This window comes from Anabrus simplex, chromosome 11 (assembly GCF_040414725.1).
Source record: "Anabrus simplex isolate iqAnaSimp1 chromosome 11, ASM4041472v1, whole genome shotgun sequence".
NCBI classification, from domain to species: Eukaryota; Metazoa; Arthropoda; class Insecta; order Orthoptera; family Tettigoniidae; genus Anabrus; species Anabrus simplex.
Window position 1 is genome coordinate 84,087,145 of NC_090275.1, and position 18,839 is coordinate 84,105,983.

The 18,839-nt window shown below is 39.1% G+C and overlaps 1 protein-coding gene across 3 annotated transcripts in view; it reads right to left on the minus strand.

Moving 5' to 3' along the window:
• LOC136883240 (ATP-dependent DNA helicase DDX11) overlaps positions 1-18,839 on the minus strand; it is a 153,319-nt gene that overhangs the window by 27,105 nt on the left and 107,375 nt on the right. For all 3 annotated transcript variants that reach the window (XM_067155448.2, XM_067155446.2, XM_067155447.2), the window contains 3 exons: positions 14,461-14,671; positions 9,871-10,020; positions 1,020-1,146 (listed from right to left, as the gene is read on the minus strand). In XM_067155448.2, coding sequence (XP_067011549.2) covers positions 1,020-1,146; positions 9,871-10,020; positions 14,461-14,671 — 488 coding nt within the window. The remainder of the gene's footprint in view (positions 1-1,019; positions 1,147-9,870; positions 10,021-14,460; positions 14,672-18,839) is intronic.

Consider the following 18,839-nt stretch of genomic DNA (forward strand, 5'->3'; position numbering starts at 1 on the left):
AGATAGTGAGGAAAACAAGCTGCCTGCGAAGCAGATCACCACAAAGTTTAATAATGTTAATAAGTTAAAGATTTTAAGAATCTGTTTGGTATTGAATAAAGTGGAACCAGAATCATTTCCTTTCAAGGTTATTGTATGATATTGGTGACAATAAGGAACAGCGAATATGAAATTTATAAACTGCAGATCTCTCTTGGGCGTCTATGGCTGAGTCTTAATAAATTTTGTCAAGTAAACACCAAATGTGTCGGGGACGCTGATCACTAGACCAGCAGTGTTACAGATATTCACACGCAAAAATTGTCATTAGGTATGCAGGTTGTTAAATAATGGCACAAACCATCAGACGTGTATCTGTTTAAGTGGATGAACCTCCCAAAGTTTGAATGAAAGCAGTGACCTCATAGCTGTGGTCCCTCTGTGGGTGGGGGACAGTAGAATAACACCCGCAGTATTCCCTCCCTGTCATAAGAGGTGACTAAAAGGGGCCCCAGGGGATCTTAACTTGAGAGTGTGGGTTAGTGGCCATGGGGCTCTTAGCTGAGTCCTGGCATAACTCCACTTATTTGTGCCAGGCTCTTCACTATCATCTATCCCATCCGGCCTCCCTTGGTCAACTCTTGTTGTTTTCCGACCTCAACAGCATAACGTTGCGAGGCCTAGGGAGTCTTTTATTCTCACGCCCGTCGTAGCTCGTCTTTCTTTAGCTGATACCTTGATTTTTCGAAGCGTTGGGCCCCTTCCATTTTCCCCCTCTCATTATTATTGTTAATAAAGGATGGTTGCCCAGTTCTACTTCCTTCTGAAACAATAATCACCACCCACACCACTTCAGAACCGTGACTTTCTCTTGTCAGCTTCATATAGTTGTTCTTTTTATGTTCCTTTTGTTATTATATTATTATCATAAAAAGGTAATTGTTCATGTATATGTCATCTTACGGCAGCCCTGCAACAAGGAATGTTCCATTAATAAACGAATGAGGCAACATAACTCCAGAGTAAGAGAATAAACTTACCTACAACACTTAGAAGCAACGCTCCATTGCTACCAGAAGCAGGATTCATCTTTGCTTGTTCAATACAACTTGCATATTCTGCTAACACTTGATCCACCATTCCTGCTTGCTTAGGTTCTCGAAACACCTGTCAAATAAAAGAAAGAAAGAAAGAAAGAAAGAAAGAAAGAAAGAAAGAATTTAATAAATAAAGGAGTGGAAAGGATCAAACAAGTGTCAAGTCCAGCCATACAGACAGAGCATAAAACGGAATAAGATAAATACATTAACTGGACAGAGGGAAAGAGCAACAGAAAGAGGAGACTAAGACAAACATAAAAACACAAAAGGGCAATTTCCACATCTTCATACATGCTGTCCTTACATAGATAAGCTCCCTCTTCATCAATTCAGTTCTTCTTTCATTCATTTCTTCTCTTTGTCTCTGGGCATTATTTACCGTATTTACTCACGTATTAGACCCCTTTTTTTCCCACTTTTACAGCCAAAAATATTAAAGGGGGGTCCAATATGCGATAACCTCAAAATTTTGTGCAGCGAACACATGACTTCTAGGTTATAAAGAGCTATAAATTGTGCATGTAAACATTCTATACTATTATTTAACAAACTTAGAATGTATTTAAGTTATACTGGCTATTTTTGTCGGAAGGCAGTATTTCTAAACGTAAAAAGACAAAAAATTGTGAACACGACTTTCAGGCCTACGGTACATATAAAAGTCCGTTTTTTTTAAAATTCATATCACGTCATTCGTTACATCTCATTAATTCCTCTGGTGAGGTTGACATCAGGAAGGGCATACGGCCATAAAAACTCACTACGAAGATTCGTCTCACTTCATACTCGATCCCGTAGAAGAAAGGGATAAGGGTATCGTGTTATCATATAATTAAATATTGATACAAAATAACTTAATGGCCAGTCATTTGTCTCTGTCAGTTCAACAGTAGGCCTACCACACAGTAAACCGGATCACTGCTTTCATTTGAATTGTCGCCTTGCACCACCAACTTCCCTGCCTTGCTACCGGCGTGCCGGCATTGTAAGTGACGTCATCTTCACTGCTATCTCTCATCACTCACATCAGCCATGCTTTATTCTCTTTGAGCCATGCACTGCAATCAAGAGCATACGAGGTCCCCTCTTTTGAAACTCTTAAAAATAATTTTGTTCGCGACTATAGAGTCTAAACAGTGGTCTCTGATATTCCCAGTAGGTGTATATGTAGCAGAAGCCACTCCTTCCGAATAAAGCCGTACTGTAGAAGACATGCCAAACCAACACCTGATAAGTAGCGTATGTTACGAGTTGTACTTCCGAATGTAATACATAATAACTGGATACATTCTTCTGATAACTGCGGCAGTTGAAACACAGACCCATAGTTTTGAGTATATTTCATGCTTGTTCTCTACATTTATCACATCAGGATTTGCGTAAACAGCTGTTCATGAGATAAGACAGACCACATTGTTTAGGTTAGGTATATTATCGCCCTGATAGTGCCAACAGTTCGACGGAAAAATATACCGCATTTATGGATATCTACAGGTGTGGCGGTAATGAGTTTTATTATCATAATGTTTAATTCTGTACGTCGTTGTCTCTTTTTTTTTTATTAACGCATACCCTAGTTTGTTTGGCGTCTCTGAAAATTGTTTAAAGTACGTCGGGACATAAAATTATTATTATTATTATTTGTTAGGTACGTTGGCGAGTAAAACGATCGTTTTAATTGGATAACTTTTATCACGTTTTAAACTTCCTTCTCTCCAAATATATACCTATAATGGCCCGAGTTACGAGATATTAAACAACCACTTTGCTAATGATCTCGCCTGCTGTATAAATAGCAACAACCGCGAATATTTCTCAACTTAAGTAAACTCATTTCCTCATCCCGAGGTGATACAGCTCTTTTTAGACACGCCCAGTGGAGGGGAGTTACAGGTACCACTTTTACCGCATATCAGCCTTCCTGCCATTCGTAAATCTCTGGCAGTACGGTACCGTGAATCGAAGTCAGACCCACGAAAACAGCAACTACGCTAATGGTGCTAGCCAATACGCTGGCGGACATTATTAACTACAAAACACAGACATATAGCATGACTGATGCATGGTTGCAATGTGCGGATTGGACATGAAGCTAGGCCTATTCATTATTTGTGCGACGCCATCAGAGCTGCAGTAGACCTACGCTACAGAGGCGGACATTTCTTAACTACAAAACACAGATGTACCGCATGGATTAGACGTGTTTTTCATTGCGTGGGTCGTACGGACAAAACTATTCACAAATTTGTGCGGTGTCATCAGAACTGCGATAAGACTTGTACCCGCTTCGAAGCGGAATCGTCATCATTCTGTGATGAATTGCGTTGGGGGGTCTTATAGGCGAGATTTATTTTTTCCATTTTCTTCGCCTCAAAAAGCCAGGGAGGGGGTCTAATACACGAGCAAATGCGGTAATGTAATTCGTCAGAGAAGAACAACGATTATGCTTCAAAGTGGGTACAAGCCTTTCTGCAAGTCTGAGGACATCACACAGATTTGTCAATAGTTTCGTCCATACGACCCTTGCAATGAAAACACGCGTTGAAGTCATGCGATACACCTGTGTTTTGTAGTTAAGAAATGTCAGCCTCCATAGCAGTAGGCCTACTGCAGCTCTCATGACGTTGCACAAATAGGTGAATAGTGTCGTATCCAACTTGTGCATTGCAAGAACGCATCAGTCATGCTATATGTCTGTTTTTTGTAGTTAAGAATGTACGCCAGTGTAATGGTTAGCACAATTAGCTGCCGTTCTCAGGAGCCTGAAATTGATTCCTAGTGCTGTACTGCCAGAGATTTATGAATGGCAGGAAGGCTGACATGCTGTAAAAATGGTGCATGCAACTCCCCTCCACTGATGGCATGTCTAAAAAGAGCTGCACCGCCCCAAGATGAGAAAACTCATAACTCATAATATACGCTACTTATCAGCTGGTGGTTTGGCACGCTTTCTACAGGATGGCTTTATTTGGAAGGAGTGGCTTCTGCTATGCATACACTGACTGGGAATATCAGAGACCATCCCCAGAAACCATTTGGGAATAGATTCTCACTGTTTGGACTCTATAGTCGGGAATGAAACTATTTTTAAAAGTTGCAAAAAGACGGGACCTTGAATGCTCTCGATTGCAGTGCATGATTGACGAGATGGCAATGAAGATGACGTCATTTGGAATGACGACACGCCAATAGCAGGGAAGATGGCAGCATAGACGATAATTCAAATGAAAGGAGTGATTAGGTTTACTCAGATTTATGGTGTGGTAGGCCTACTGATCAAATGAGAGAAAAATGTATGACCATTAAGTTCTTACATACATACATATATACATACATACATACATACATACATACATACATCATCATTATAGACCGTTATGCCTTTCAGCATTCAATCTGCTAGCCTCTGTGAATTTACTAAACGTCGCCACAATCCTCTGTTTGCAACTAGTGCTGTGGCCTCATCTTAAAATCGTTAGAAACCGAGTCTAACCATCGTCGTCTTGGTCTCCCTCCACTTCTCTTACCCTCCATAACAGAGTCCATTATTCTCTTAGGTAACCTATCCTCCTCCATTCGCATCACACGACCCCACCATCGAAGCCAGTTTATGCGTACAGCTTCATCCATTGAGTTCATTTCTAACTTAGCCTTTATCTCCTCATTCCGAATACCCTCCTGCCATTTTTTCCACCTGTTTGTACCAGCAATCATTCTCGCTACTTTCATGCCTGTTACTTCTAATGAATAAGATATCCTGAGTCCACCCAGCTTTTGCTCCCATAAAGCAAAGTTGGTCTGAAAACAGACCAATGTAAAAATAGTTTCGTCTGGGAGCTGACTTCCTTCTTACAGAATACTGTTGATCGCAACTGCGAGCTCACTGCATTTACTATATTATCATCCTAGCACAATACACATCCTAAATACTTGGAATTACCTAACTGTTCCAGCTTTGTATCACCAATCTGGCATTAAATTCTGCTGAATTTCGTACCTACTGACATCAGTTTAGTCTTCAAAAGGCTAATTTTCATACCATACTCATTGCACCTATTTTCAAGTTCCAAGATATTAGACTGCAGGCTTTCGGCACAATCCGCCATTAAGACCAAGTCGTCAGCATAGGCCAGACTGCTTACTATGTTTCCACCTAACAGAATCCCTCCCTGCCACTTTATATCTTTCAGCAGATGATCCATGTAAACTACGAACAAAGGTGAAAGATTACAGCCTTGTCTAACCCCTGTAAGTACCCTGAACCAAGAACTCATTCTACCATCAATTCTCACTTCAGTCTAATTGTCAACATAAATGCCTTCGATTGATTTTAATAACCTACCCTTAATCCTATAACCGCTCAACGTCGTGATTGTGACATATTTATGTGTAACTCTATCGCTAAAGTCACGACCATGAAACATTATGTCAGTGCTTACTAATCTCGTGATAGCTCCTTTTGCTGTCAGGTATTGATCAGATATTATACATCACTTTAAAAAGGAAAGTCTGTTCATAATTATAACACATAGGTATTGTAATTTAGATTCGTGGAGAAGGCTGGTATATGTACGGAAAAAAGAACATTATGCAAACAGTCATCTTGTTATGGTTGCCCAGCGAGTGTTTCCATGGTATTTGCATCTGAAATCATGGCGAAGTGAAATTCCTGACTGTATTAAATTTAGAAGGCGAAGAAGATACTGATGTCGTTCTGGAAGAAGGAAATGATTCTGACATCAGTTGGTGCACCCTCACCACCACCCCTCTGTTCAATTGCAGAAAAAGACATGCAGACACTTCTGGTGCCCAGGATGTAATTGTGGTGTCCATCAACACTGCTACCGTAAATCAGAACATTACTGGAGACCCATGAAGGCAGGAAGAAAGAAAAGCAACCCTGAAGATGCCGATAATGAGTATGAGTAAGCAATCTGTGTGTTGGAGTGATGTGAATGTATTATATTTTTCTAGTCCTATTTTTATTTCTCTTACCTTTACAACAGTTCAAGATAGTGAAAAGTGTATACATTATTGATCAGCATAAAATGTTGCACATTCTGTATATAACATAACAAGTGATAAAGCTACTTTTGTTACCTCCGTGTTGCCTAGAACTTCATAGACTATTCAGACCTTTTTTCTTTTGTGTGGAATATATTACAATACAGTCCACCACAGAGCTCCTCCATCTCATTCTAGGCCGTCCCCTAGACCTCTTTGCAGTCTCTGTATCCATGAATGTTCTTATACCGGCTGGTACACCTCTACGCTGCACATTTCAATTTCGCCTTAAAGTACTCTACAGGAGAAACTCTGAACTTTAACAACTGTATCAACTCAAGTTTTCTCAGAAGATGTCACTACCGTAAATTTTGTGATTACGAAGTTGTCAGTACTGTGTGGAGTTCAACTTGTTTTGTTTTCTATTGATCAAGAAGTGTGGACATTCTCTGAAGATGTCTCTACAAAAAACTATGACCATGCACCCTGGTGCGAAGTGGAAGAACTTTATTCGAAGAAATTTTGTATTCATAAGTTTGTTCTTTACTAAATTTCATTCTTTCATTTGTGTGTTGGCAATATAAATCTTTTCTTTTCGACAGTTTTGAAGTTAGCCAATCAATTATTTCTGTAATTAATTTTTGACCAATCGTGTCTTTCTTCTTCAATTTTGATGTGTAACTTTTAGCCAGCCAATAAACGACTGTGGGGGTGTCTTAATTATTCATGAAAGTTCTCGAATCTTCCCCGAGAGTATAAAAACTGCTGATTTTCCTGTCTCTCGGCCACTCAAACTACATCTAGCATTGTGTAGGGAAGTGTAGCAGGAGGCGGGAAGCGCCTCTTTCATCCGGCAGCAGCTCTTCAACAAGCTAATGGCCACTTTATTTCTTGCTAGCTCAGCAGTTTAACCCGCAGGGAAGGTCCAAAACCTATCTTCAAACATGTAAATTGTCGTCACTTTTGTAAAACTTCATATATCTTTAACTGTAAATCGGGGATAGAGAGTGCTTTACCCTCTCGAGCTCCCCTTCATTTTGCCTTGAGGTGACTACCTTTTGGTAACCTTTTCTTCCTTAATGTATTAAATTTTCTTATACGAGTCACCTCCATAGTTTGGGAATAGCCCCTGTTTCATTGGCCTTGCACCTCTTAGGTTTTAAGAAGTTTCATGTAGGAGTGCAAATTCACGCCTCCATTCTGTTTTGCATTTTGGGCCATTTTCTTAACCTATTCTTTTTCAACGAAGACCCAGTAGGTTGGTTACAAGATACCCCTGTTTCATTTGATGTAAGCTGTGCCTTGATGGCAATTTTGTGTAAAAGTCTGGTATTGCCTTTAATAGGCTGGAAAAATTGAGAGTGGGTCAGCTCTTTCTTATATTTGGATATGTGCTTGACATTGCTAGGTGGGAGCAAGGGCTCCATGCAATTAGGGGATTTCTGCCCTTTGGTAGATATGTGTTTTGAGCTATGAGCCCAAGGAAATAGTAAAACGAGGGGCGTAAGGCCCAGAATTGTTCTGAATCTTGGCTTTTCCTAGTCATACACCTGATTGTTGATTTTGTTGACTTGTTGTTAAATTTTCAAATTCTATGTGAAAATTGTTAAGTTGCGATTTTCAAAAATATAACCTTCGTTAAAATTTTAATTCATTTCTTGGATTGTAGTTAGACCCATTCCAGCCCGCACCTTCTTTCACCTCTGCATTCCACGGGTAACCACGTAACAGTTCTCTTTGGTAGTCTCTCTCCTGGCATTCTCATCATGTGTCCAAACCATTTTAGCTTTGCTATATCAATCTCTTCTTGAAGTTTTTCACACTCCCACGCTTCTCATTTCCTCGTTTCATATTCTATCTCGTCTTGTCTTTCCCTGTTTGCTCCTCGAGAACCTCATTTCAGCTCCTTGTATCTTACTCTGATTCCACTTAGTCAACACCCAGGTTGCTGAAGCATAGGTCAGTATAGGTTTATAATAGGACGAGTATAAAACCTTCTTGCACTTCACTGGTACATCTTTGTTCCATAAAATGTCTCTCACACAGTGGTAGAATCTTGCAGACTGTTGTATTCTTAAATCAATTTCTCCATCCAAATTTCCATCTTGAGACATCATGCTGCCCAAATATTTAAAAATTTTCATTACTTCAAGAGGTTCTTTTCCTATTTTTATCACTCCCCTGGATTTTCTGTACCTCTTGTCATGATCAAAGTCTTTCTTTTCGTAGTACTAATTTTCATTCCAAAATTTCTTATCTCCTCAGTCCATAAATCAACTTGTATCTGTACTTCCTCTTCATTATCTCCCCAAACTACAATGTTATCAGCAAAGAGCATAGACTTCGCTTGCTCGCCATCATCTTCCTGACCCATTATAAGGACCAATGGCTAAGGGTGGAGGAGTCCTTATGGAAGGGAAATGGGCCCTCAGTGGAGAAAATACCACTGAAACCTCATATCAACTGTAGCGTCTGCACTCCAGAGGAGCGGCTACAAAATGCGCCTGTTTTCCACCTTAGGAGCGGCCTACAAGTTTCGGTTGGCAGTAGCTCTAAAATGCCTTCGGGAGTGGCAAACCCATTGTAATATGAGCCTATATGATGATGACAAGTTACTTTAGATCTACGAACATAAACACTATTCCTCGCATAGCATTTTTCAAGTACCTGGCGCATACAGAAAATCTAATCCTGACAGCCCCTCTGTGGTCTGAAACCACACTGGTTTTCATCCAACTTCCTCTCAAATACTCATCGGATCCTCCCTTCCAAGATGACAGTGAATACTTTGCCTGGTATACTAATCAATGAGATACTTCGAGTTGTTGCAATCCTTCCTGTTCCCTTGCTTGTAGATAGGTAGGTGAATTTACTGCTTTTGTCCAATCTGAAGGTACCTTACCAACATTCCATGTTAATCTTACTACTCTACAAAGCCATTTCATCCCTGCCTTCCCACTATACTTCACTATTTCAGGTCTATTTTCATCTATTCCTGCTGCTTTATGCCAATGGAGTTTATTTACCATTCTTTTCACTTCCTCAAGCGTAATTTCACCAACATCACTTTCCTCCTCCCCATGAGCTCAGTTGTTTCTCTACAGGGTCGAGTATGAAGTGAGACAAATCTTCGTAGCGAGTTTTTATGACCGTATGCCTTTTCTGCTGTCAACCTCATCAGAGGAATTAATGAGGTGAAACGAATTACATGATACAAATAACTAAAACTGACTGTATTTACTTTATATGTAGGCCTAAACTTATGTTCAGCATTTATTGCCTTTTTACATTTAGAAATACTGCCTTCCAACGAAAATAACCAGTATAAATCAAATACATTTAAAATTTGTTAAAGAATAGTGTAGAATATTTACATGTACAATTTATAGCTCTTTATAGCTTAGAAGTCATGTGTTCACTGCAGAAAATTTAAGGTTATTGGACCCTGCCTTACTTTTTTGGGCTGTAAAAGTGGGAAAAAAGGGGGGTTTAATACGTGAGCAAATATGGTATATTTAAAGAAGTCAAAATAAGTCTTTAATAAGAATGTAAAAACTCTGGGGTAAAAATGGGTTTATAAAAAGCTCATAGTAATATTTATCACTTTGAATATTTTAAATAGTTTACATTACAAAATAGGTTTTTCTAAGATATCCTTCATGTATTTTCCTGAAATTCGATTCTTAAACGACAGTGAAGTTTGTCAGGGAATGATCAAGTGTACCAGTTTTTCTGCAAGGCAATCAAGTCATTGTCTACAGTATTATTTTTAAGAATATACTCATACCTTTTTCTTAGTCTCCAGCTTCTGCAGAGTGCCAGTTTTTTCCAAGTGAGCAAATACTAGTTTCTCGTACTCGTAAGATGGGAAGAAACATACCATACCTGCTGGTACAACATTACAGACATTCTGCAAAACTCTCCCTAGCTCATTCAACTGAAACATAGAGGGACACAAATTGTTTAAGAAAAGGGACTAACAAGAGTAAATTGTAAAAAAGAAATTCTTTATGTGGTTTTATCAAAAATGTTTAAATTGGATGAATGTAATATATTTTTGGTTCGAATTTGTTATGTAATTGTCTATCAGTGTCAATGTATGCAGTTTTAGACCGAGACACTAAAGGACATAAAACCTAGTTTAGATGATGACACTACGTTTCATGACTAATTTCACAAAAGAAATTACATGAATAGGCCTAGTTGTTTACATGGCAACACAAATGAGTACAATACTGAAATTTCATGATATCTCCTGCATTTCACTTCAGCATTATCTGATAAATATGATGCTTGTTGTTTAAAGGGGCCTAACATCTAGGTCATCAGCCCCTAATGACATGAAATGAGACAAAATGTAATGACAATTTAAAAGTCCAAAACTCATCCACTGACCAGAATTCAGAACATGATGATAAAGAATGTATAGATGAATATCAATTTAAAATAATCAGTGTATCCAGCTCACAATAATGAAAGTTTAAAATAATTCCAAAATTAATCCACTGACTAGAATTTAAAAAAAAAGAGACGATGAACAAGGATTATGAACTTGAAACAGTGGATCTGGCCCGCAATGCCCCACCTTCCCAGAAACTATCTTAAAACAATAGCATATACTGACCAAGGGGTTGCTTCCAAAGCACAGTCCTGAATCAATGATGCTTGTTGTCTAAAGGAGTCCAAAATCCAGGTCAACGGCCCCTCATAATGGTAGACTACTTATCGCTAGGAAAGTAAGAACCATGGTACTTCTCATGTAGCGGTACTAATCATAACGCAGACTTATGGTGTTCCACACATTGTTGCACTACTCACAGGTAATGTAATATGCACAGGTAACACAGACCAATGGTGTTTCCCGTGATGTTCCACATATAGTGGTACTAGTCACGGGTACTGTAAAACCCATACTGGTTCACCTTCTAATCACAAACCTATTGTGTACCTAACATAGTAGTATTACTCGCAAGCAAAGGTAACCCACAGTGTTCCATGTGTGATGGTACTAATTACAAGTCGTCTCATGGTTCTAATTCAATCATCCCTTGGTCACCCCTTTTAGTTGCCTCTTACAACAGGCACGGGATACTGTGGGTGTATTCTTCGTCTGTGCCCCCCACCCACAGGATGTTCAGTCTTATCTAATTTATTATGGATGCTCAGATCCTTGCAACAACTAGAGCTGCAGCAGAGATATTGTTAGTGACACTAAAGGTTGATAAAAGAAGAAACAAATATGGAATAGGGAATAGATAAACAGATCATGTTTAGATGTTCTGCAACCTTACTGAAAGAGATAGTTGTTGAAGATTCTTAAACTATTTTTAAAACCTGAAAAGGAAGAAAGAATCTCACTCTTTATCTTAACGTGATATTTTGTAAATGTTAATAAATCATACTTTCCAGATCTAAGTAACTTCTTTTGGAAACTATTTTCCTGAGAAGGAATCAGCAATGTTGAATTAGGGAATTCTTGGTAAACATTTCTTCTGAGCGCTAACAGACACTTTCCTATTCTCTATCTTGCTGACTGAGTGCATTTGTGCAGGTATTCCTAACACAATGGATTTTGTTACCGAGTTCATCAACTGTCAGCACATTCATACTTTCCTTTCAGAATAAATTCAAGTTTAAAATAATTATATGATTCAATTTTTAAAATGTATATAGTTAAAATTCCAGAAACACTTTTCAACCGCATACAAGTCGAGACATTTCACTATTTCCTCACATCCCCACTTCATTTTGCAAACCAAGTAAAGGATGAAAACCTTTATAACCTTCAAATTACTAGTATAGTTTCACAAAACGTTGGAAGTATCTGGAAGTTGCTAGTGTTGTAATTTAAGTCACAACTGCAATTCAAGCATGCGTGTTCAAAAAAAGCTAGTTACAAAACTTTGTTGGGAAACCTAGTGTCGTTTGATGTAGATATTGATTCCCATAGGGAACCTAAAATATTTGTCCCGAATGAGTAAATTTACAATACCAATATAATGGTCCGTACATTTTCCAGCTAACTCATTCTTGGTTGCCTGCGTTTCGCCCTCGTGTGCTAAGTTAGGCTCGTCAGTTGGGACTTAGCACACCACCCAAGACGCAAGGCTAGTGCATACCGTGGAGGCCACTGCATAGGCTACTTGAAGCCACCAGCAGTGCCAATGCCTCCACGGTATGCACTAGCCTTGCGTCTTGGGTGGTGTGCTAAGTCCCAACTGACGAGCACACAAGGGCGAAACGCAGGCAACCAAGAATGAGTTAGCTGGAAAATTTATAATGTCCAATAACGGACCATTATATTGGTATTATAAATTTACTCATTCGGGACAAATATTTTAGGTTCCCTATGGGAATCAATATCTAATGGGAATCAATATCTACATCATTTGATGGCCAGGCAGGCATCAATTTTTGAAAATGAGACATAGCTCTCATAGTGCATTGGCACTGCTGGTGGCTTCAAGTAGCCTATGCAGTGGCCTCCACGGTATGCACTAGCCTTGCGTCTTGGGTGGTGTGCTAAGTCCCAACTGACGAGCCTAACTTAGCACACGAGGGCGAAATGCAGGCAACCAAGAATGAGTTAGCTGGAAAATTTATAATGTCCAATAACGGACCATTATATTAAACCTAGTGTTGTCGTGTAGACTAGCCTGAAGTCATGACATTGTCCTAGTATTTTATTTTTTTTTTATTTAAGTTTAATTTCAATTCTTATTTTGATTTATTAACTTCTATATAAAATGTAAATGCAAATTTAATTTCAACTTTAATTTGATTTACGGATTTTAATTAGAAGTGCAGAGTTCTTATAAACACACAAAATATATATACAGTAAAACCTTGTTAGTGCGTTCCTCATTAATACGCTTTCCCGCTTAGCACATCGTAAATTCGGAGTTCCGATTCTCATCACATTAAACCTATATAAAATACCTCACTTACCGTGTCATGAACTTCCACTATTACCACTTAGTACGATCACATTTTTCCTAGTAGAGAAAATAATATTTGTCACCCCTTGTGAAAGGAACATGATTTCTAACTAGGGTAAGAAAGAGCCCTCGCCACAGTTGCATGATAATGGGAAAAGGCCTTGAATTCATCAACTTCACAGAATAATTTGCAACTTTGGGGAGCAAGCTGTTAGCGTCAGAAATGTTCAGTTTTGCATGCCAGTTACCAGCGAGATTGCTGAATAACACAGTGAGCCTGTTTGTGCTTGTATTTCACATTCCATTCAGAAATTACAAATTTATATTTTGTTGAGTGGTACAGTGAAATGTAGCGAATATGTGTCGCCTGATAGCCTACATCTGGATTAGGAACGTAATTGTGTGAAGTTGATTTGCATGGTGCATATTTGTTTTGTGAGAGCCTAGATATGGATTCAGAAAGTGGACTGGCACCCACATCTTTAAGCGCGCAGAGCTAGCGTGAATGTTGAAACTTGCACCTTCCAGTTTAGACTTCATCATTCGAGCTGGTCCAATCAAAGTTTTGTCACGTTTAAAATGGTGGCCAAAGTTGCAATCCCACGTGGTTGAATATAACTTCCAATGCATTGTCCAAGAATGTAACCAGAAAATAATGCTTAATAACCCACTAGTCTAAAATACGAGGCTTCTACTACCATTTGTGTTAGAAAGAGTGTGATCTGCAACATTACTTGATATTTTTATGGGCCTCTGTGTAAATATTTCTCATTACCTTTCAGTGCACTGTTCGCATTTTACAATCCTCAATTGGAAAAAGTTTTCATATTTGTTCTATGTGTTTTTCACATCTTTTCATATTCTCCTCTCATTTTCAAAAATGGTAGATATAGTTTCACTGTATCCACAGATACACAATGTAAAATGCCGTCATGACGAAAAAAAATCTTATCTAGTGTTTCCATATCCCTGTTGGATAGATTTTATTCGTATATTCAGTATTACGTTTTCTCGCTTAACACGTTATTTTTTCTTGTCCGCGGCAGAAATGTCTTAACGAGGTTTTACCGTATATGATTGAACTATATTAATGTATTATTTATGGTGCTGATCAAAAGAATTACACGATGAAGAAGCCTTTAAACAAGGTGAAAGATGTATGCTTAAATAAATAACATTAAATAGTACTCATTGGCGATAAGAATATATACTTTTATGCAAGATTAATTAATATATACAGTTGAACATGACTTTCTTTTTCATAAAGTTATGTCCAATCTTATTAAATATCCAAGAAAATAGCCTTAAATAATTAAATTGTCATTGTAACATTCTTCCTCTGAAAGAAATGCACTGCTTAACGACAGATGTGTAAGCCAATATTTCAGCCAGAGACGATTACAATGATTATAATTCAAATAATAAAAAATTGTACTCACTGTCGCTAAAGAGTTACGTGCTTGATAGGAGAAGTCAAGTTGCTTCCCTGAGGGACCACTGGAAAGAATGATAGGGAGAATATTCTCGGGAGGAATGACGTGTCCACACGAGAACTGGAAGACACGTTCAGGGTTTCCTCCTGCCATCGCAAACAACTGATCACGGAATTCTTCTATAGGCTGCATGGTGCCACCTGCTACGATCACTGCTCTAGGGTTAAACAGAAGATATTTATATGACTAAAAGATGATACATCATTTGTACTGTACACTGAGATACTTATAATGATAGAAATTAAAATTAAATTACTGAATTATACCTGTACAGTCCTTTTTTTACATTTACCATGGCTTAATAATCAAGATTTTACTTCTTTTCTACACTACCCAATATAAATAAATATTCATGACTTCATTAATTCACATATATTATTTAAATATCATAAAATTATAAATCACACGAGCATTTGAAACCCTTAAAACAGGGCATCGAAATATATCTTTCAGGCGGACCAGTAGAGCATTAACACATTGGAGACTGAGCCTGAGTGTGTATCGGGGTGGGGAGCGCAGACTGTCTTCACCAGAGACTGACTCAGGACAGCGCATTTATTACATTATCAACACAGCCAGAGTTGGAATCGAGCAGAAACTATATATACTACATCGTAGAACTTTTATAACATCTATACTGAGCGCTCATGTCCTCTGTTGTTGTTTTCTCAAACTTATAGCAGGTCATTTATGCACGTGTTTTCTTCTAAACTCCAGGCTTCTAGCTCCTCAAGACACACACTTGCACTGTTTTGTTTACATCATGCAAAGTGGAATTGCAGAGATGTTAGAAGAAATTTTTGATGACAGTGGTTCAGAAGAAGAGGTAGCTGATTCAGATCCAGACCCTATTTCGACCTTCATGTTAGTCTGTCTGTTAGGTCATCAGCCCACAGGCTGGTTGGATCCCAAATAGCACCACCAAAGGCTATCCAGTTATAAGGAAACTGCAAAAACCAATGGCACAGCCCATTTATTATTTATTTAGCGTATGGCTTTACAGATACAACACACAATGATTTTGAAGAACAAACTATATATTTATATCCAGGTTATTTATATAGCTAACTGTCTCTGGAAGTGCATGAGCAAAGTCACTGATATCACCACTGTACTTTCTTTTTGGACATTCGCTGATAATGTGCAGGATGGTCTGCTTAGAGGCACAACAGTCGCAGTTAGGCGTAGGAATTATTTTCCACTTGTAGTGGAAATCTGAGCAGTTACTGTGGCCCGATCTTATCCTGTTAAGAGTAGACCAGGTTTTCCGAGGAAGCTCAAATCCAGGTGGTAGTGACGATCCTGTGTGTGGCAAAGTTGACTCAGGCCTAGTATCTTGTCTTCCCTGACATTCCTTAGTAATACTGAAGTTGGTATTCTTCAGTTCTATTGCAGTTCTTATTGGTGGATTTCGGGACCTTAGACGATTCAGATGAATATCGGCGATGTCGTCATGTATTGGTAATTATTTATTAATTTTTTAAATTCCCTGAGGAGAGCGTTTTTACGTTGAAGATCTGGTGGGGAGATATGGCTGAGAATACCATATTTCACGGCATAATCGTCGCCACCGCGTAATTGTCGCATCCTTTATTTTCAATACAAAAATCGGACTTTAAACCTTTAATTACATAATCGTCGCACGTCCAAATTTTGTTCACTAATCTGGTTAAAAGGTAAATGGAACTGCAACGTAAGTTGCACATGAATGCGCAATTTAAATACGTGTATGGTTTATGGGCAATTTGGCAACACAGTCACGTTTGCGACATGTTGCACAACGTATAAATAAATAATACCGGTATATGTACGACGCATGGCTTACCGGTAGGCTATCGGCAGTTTGACAACGTGGTTGCGAGACAGTGTACTATTTATTCACCACCTACATATTATGAGTTCCCATTTGAAATACATAAGGCTGTAAGTTATCGCCTATCGGCAACGTCGCCAGGAAATACCGGGTAGGTAGGTTGAGTGGACCTCGAACCAGCCCTCAGATACACGTAAAATTCCCTGACCCGGCCGTGAATTGAACCCGAGGCCTCCGTGTAAGAGGCAAGCACGCTACCCCTACACCATGGGGCCGGCTCCAGTGTTATTGCGCACGAAGTGAAATCCAAGACAATAACGCAGATTTCCATGAAATTATTCAGCTCACGGTCAGCCGAATTATTTACGATGTCTCAGTTGTCATCGCTAGACTCTTATCTTACTACTACGTCATAAGTGTCCGGGCATGGGATGAAAACTTTTATCCAAGCAGTCAAGATAATTATTATCCAATGCTATTAAAGTTTTATTTTATAAACTCGTCAGTAATGTAATGTAAAATCATCAATAACTGGGAAGAAATATTAACCTAATTACCGTATGTTTAAAAGAAATTGAAAAAAATTAATGTTTGTTACTGACGTCTCGGAATACAGTCAACTATACAGTAGATCTACACCGCGCTAGCTAGAGCTCCGGTTTGCGAGCTTTGCGCAAGCGCAGTAGTGTGTCGCAACCAACGAGCTAAACTGATAAATTGCTGCATGCTTCCTTGCTGCCTAACAGTATTGGCTGCTCTGGAATGGACAGATCACAGATGCATTTATTTGTTTCAGATTTACGTGATTACTGTAGACATGTGTGCGTGAGAATTTAAGTTTTTAATTTGTGTTCGGGGTGTTTGCAGAAATAATTTGTTTTAATAGTGAACAATTACGGAAAGTCATTTATATCGCAAAACATTAACGTGTGAAGAAGCATTTATAAGCGATTATGGGTAAATATAGAAACTATTCTGCGGGCTTCAAGCTAAGCGTAATTGCCTTCGCTGAACAGCACGGGAACAGAGCTGCAGAAAGAAAATTTTCTGTGAGTGAAAAGTTGGTGCGCGACTGGCGGAAAGTAAAAAACAAGCTAAAAAGCACAAACCCTTCTAGACGCGCGTTTAGAGGTCCTAAAACAGGGAAGTTTCCTATAGTTGACGAAGAAGTGTTTAGGTACGTCAGTGAAATACGTAACAATGGCTGCAGTGTATCATATGAAATGTTACAAATTAAGGGACAGGAGGTAGCGCGCAAACACAACATACCGGTAACTCAGTTTAAGGCGACTCGTGGGTGGATCAAGGGGTTCATGCGACGACACAATCTGTCAGTGCGAAGGAGAACAACACTAAGCCAAAAGTTGCCTGCTGATTACACGGACAAGATTGTAAATTTTCACCGATTTGTCATACGTTTGCGCAAGGAAACTTCGTACTTGCTTTCTCAAATCGGTAATGCCGATCAGACTCCAATCTTTTTTGATATGCCTCGCAACAGCACTATTGCGCTAAAAGGATCACGCAGTGTATTAATGAAAACCAGCGGTAGTGAGAAGTTGCGATGCACGGCAATGCTAGCCATTACAGCTGACGGAAGAAAGTTGCCGCCTTACATCATTTTCAAGAGGAAAACGATGCCTAAGAATATACAGTTTCCCCGTGGAATTCATGTACGAGTGCAACCAAAGGGTTGGATGGACGTAGAACTCATGCTGGACTGGGTTAAACAACCAGCTCTGCTTGTTTTAGATAGTTTCCGAGGTCACCTCGTGAACGAAGTGAAGCAAATTCTCACTACAAATAAGACACGACAGATAGTCATTCCTGGTGGCCTAACATCTGCTTTGCAGCCACTAGACGTATGTGTTAATAAACCCTTTAAAGACCACTTACGTCGATTTTACAACGTGTGGATGATGAGCGGCGATCAGCAATTGACGCCCGCCGGAAATATCAGGCGTCCACCCTTGGACTTGTTATACTCGTGGGTGAAGAAGAGTTGGGATCTTATACCACCTGAACTAGTATCCAAGAGCTTCAAAAGGACTGGGATTTCGAATGCACTAGACGGTTCCGAAGATGACGCAGTGTGGCAGGGAGACGAAGAATCTGATACTGGTATTAACAGAGGCGAGGACGGCGCATCAGATAGCGAAACCTGCGATAGCGACACCGAAGTTTTGGAATAAATTGCGTACCGGTAAGTCCGCATTTCACAACAAAGCGATAATTTTTTGCAAGTGTAATATGAATGGATGAAAACCATAACGGTATAAGTAGCATTTTGGTCATTCAGAGAAAAAGGCATTTAAACATCTTCAACGTTCATATAAAGCATGCTATTTGTAGTTATACCACCCACCACTAGAGCGCAGAATATTACCGCTATCACTTGTATCTCTTTGCTGGTGAAAGGATACATCCTCCCGGAGTTACATCCTGCACTGAACTCATTTTTTTAAAAAATGTCACTTATACCGTTATGGTTTTCATCCATTCATATTTTAAC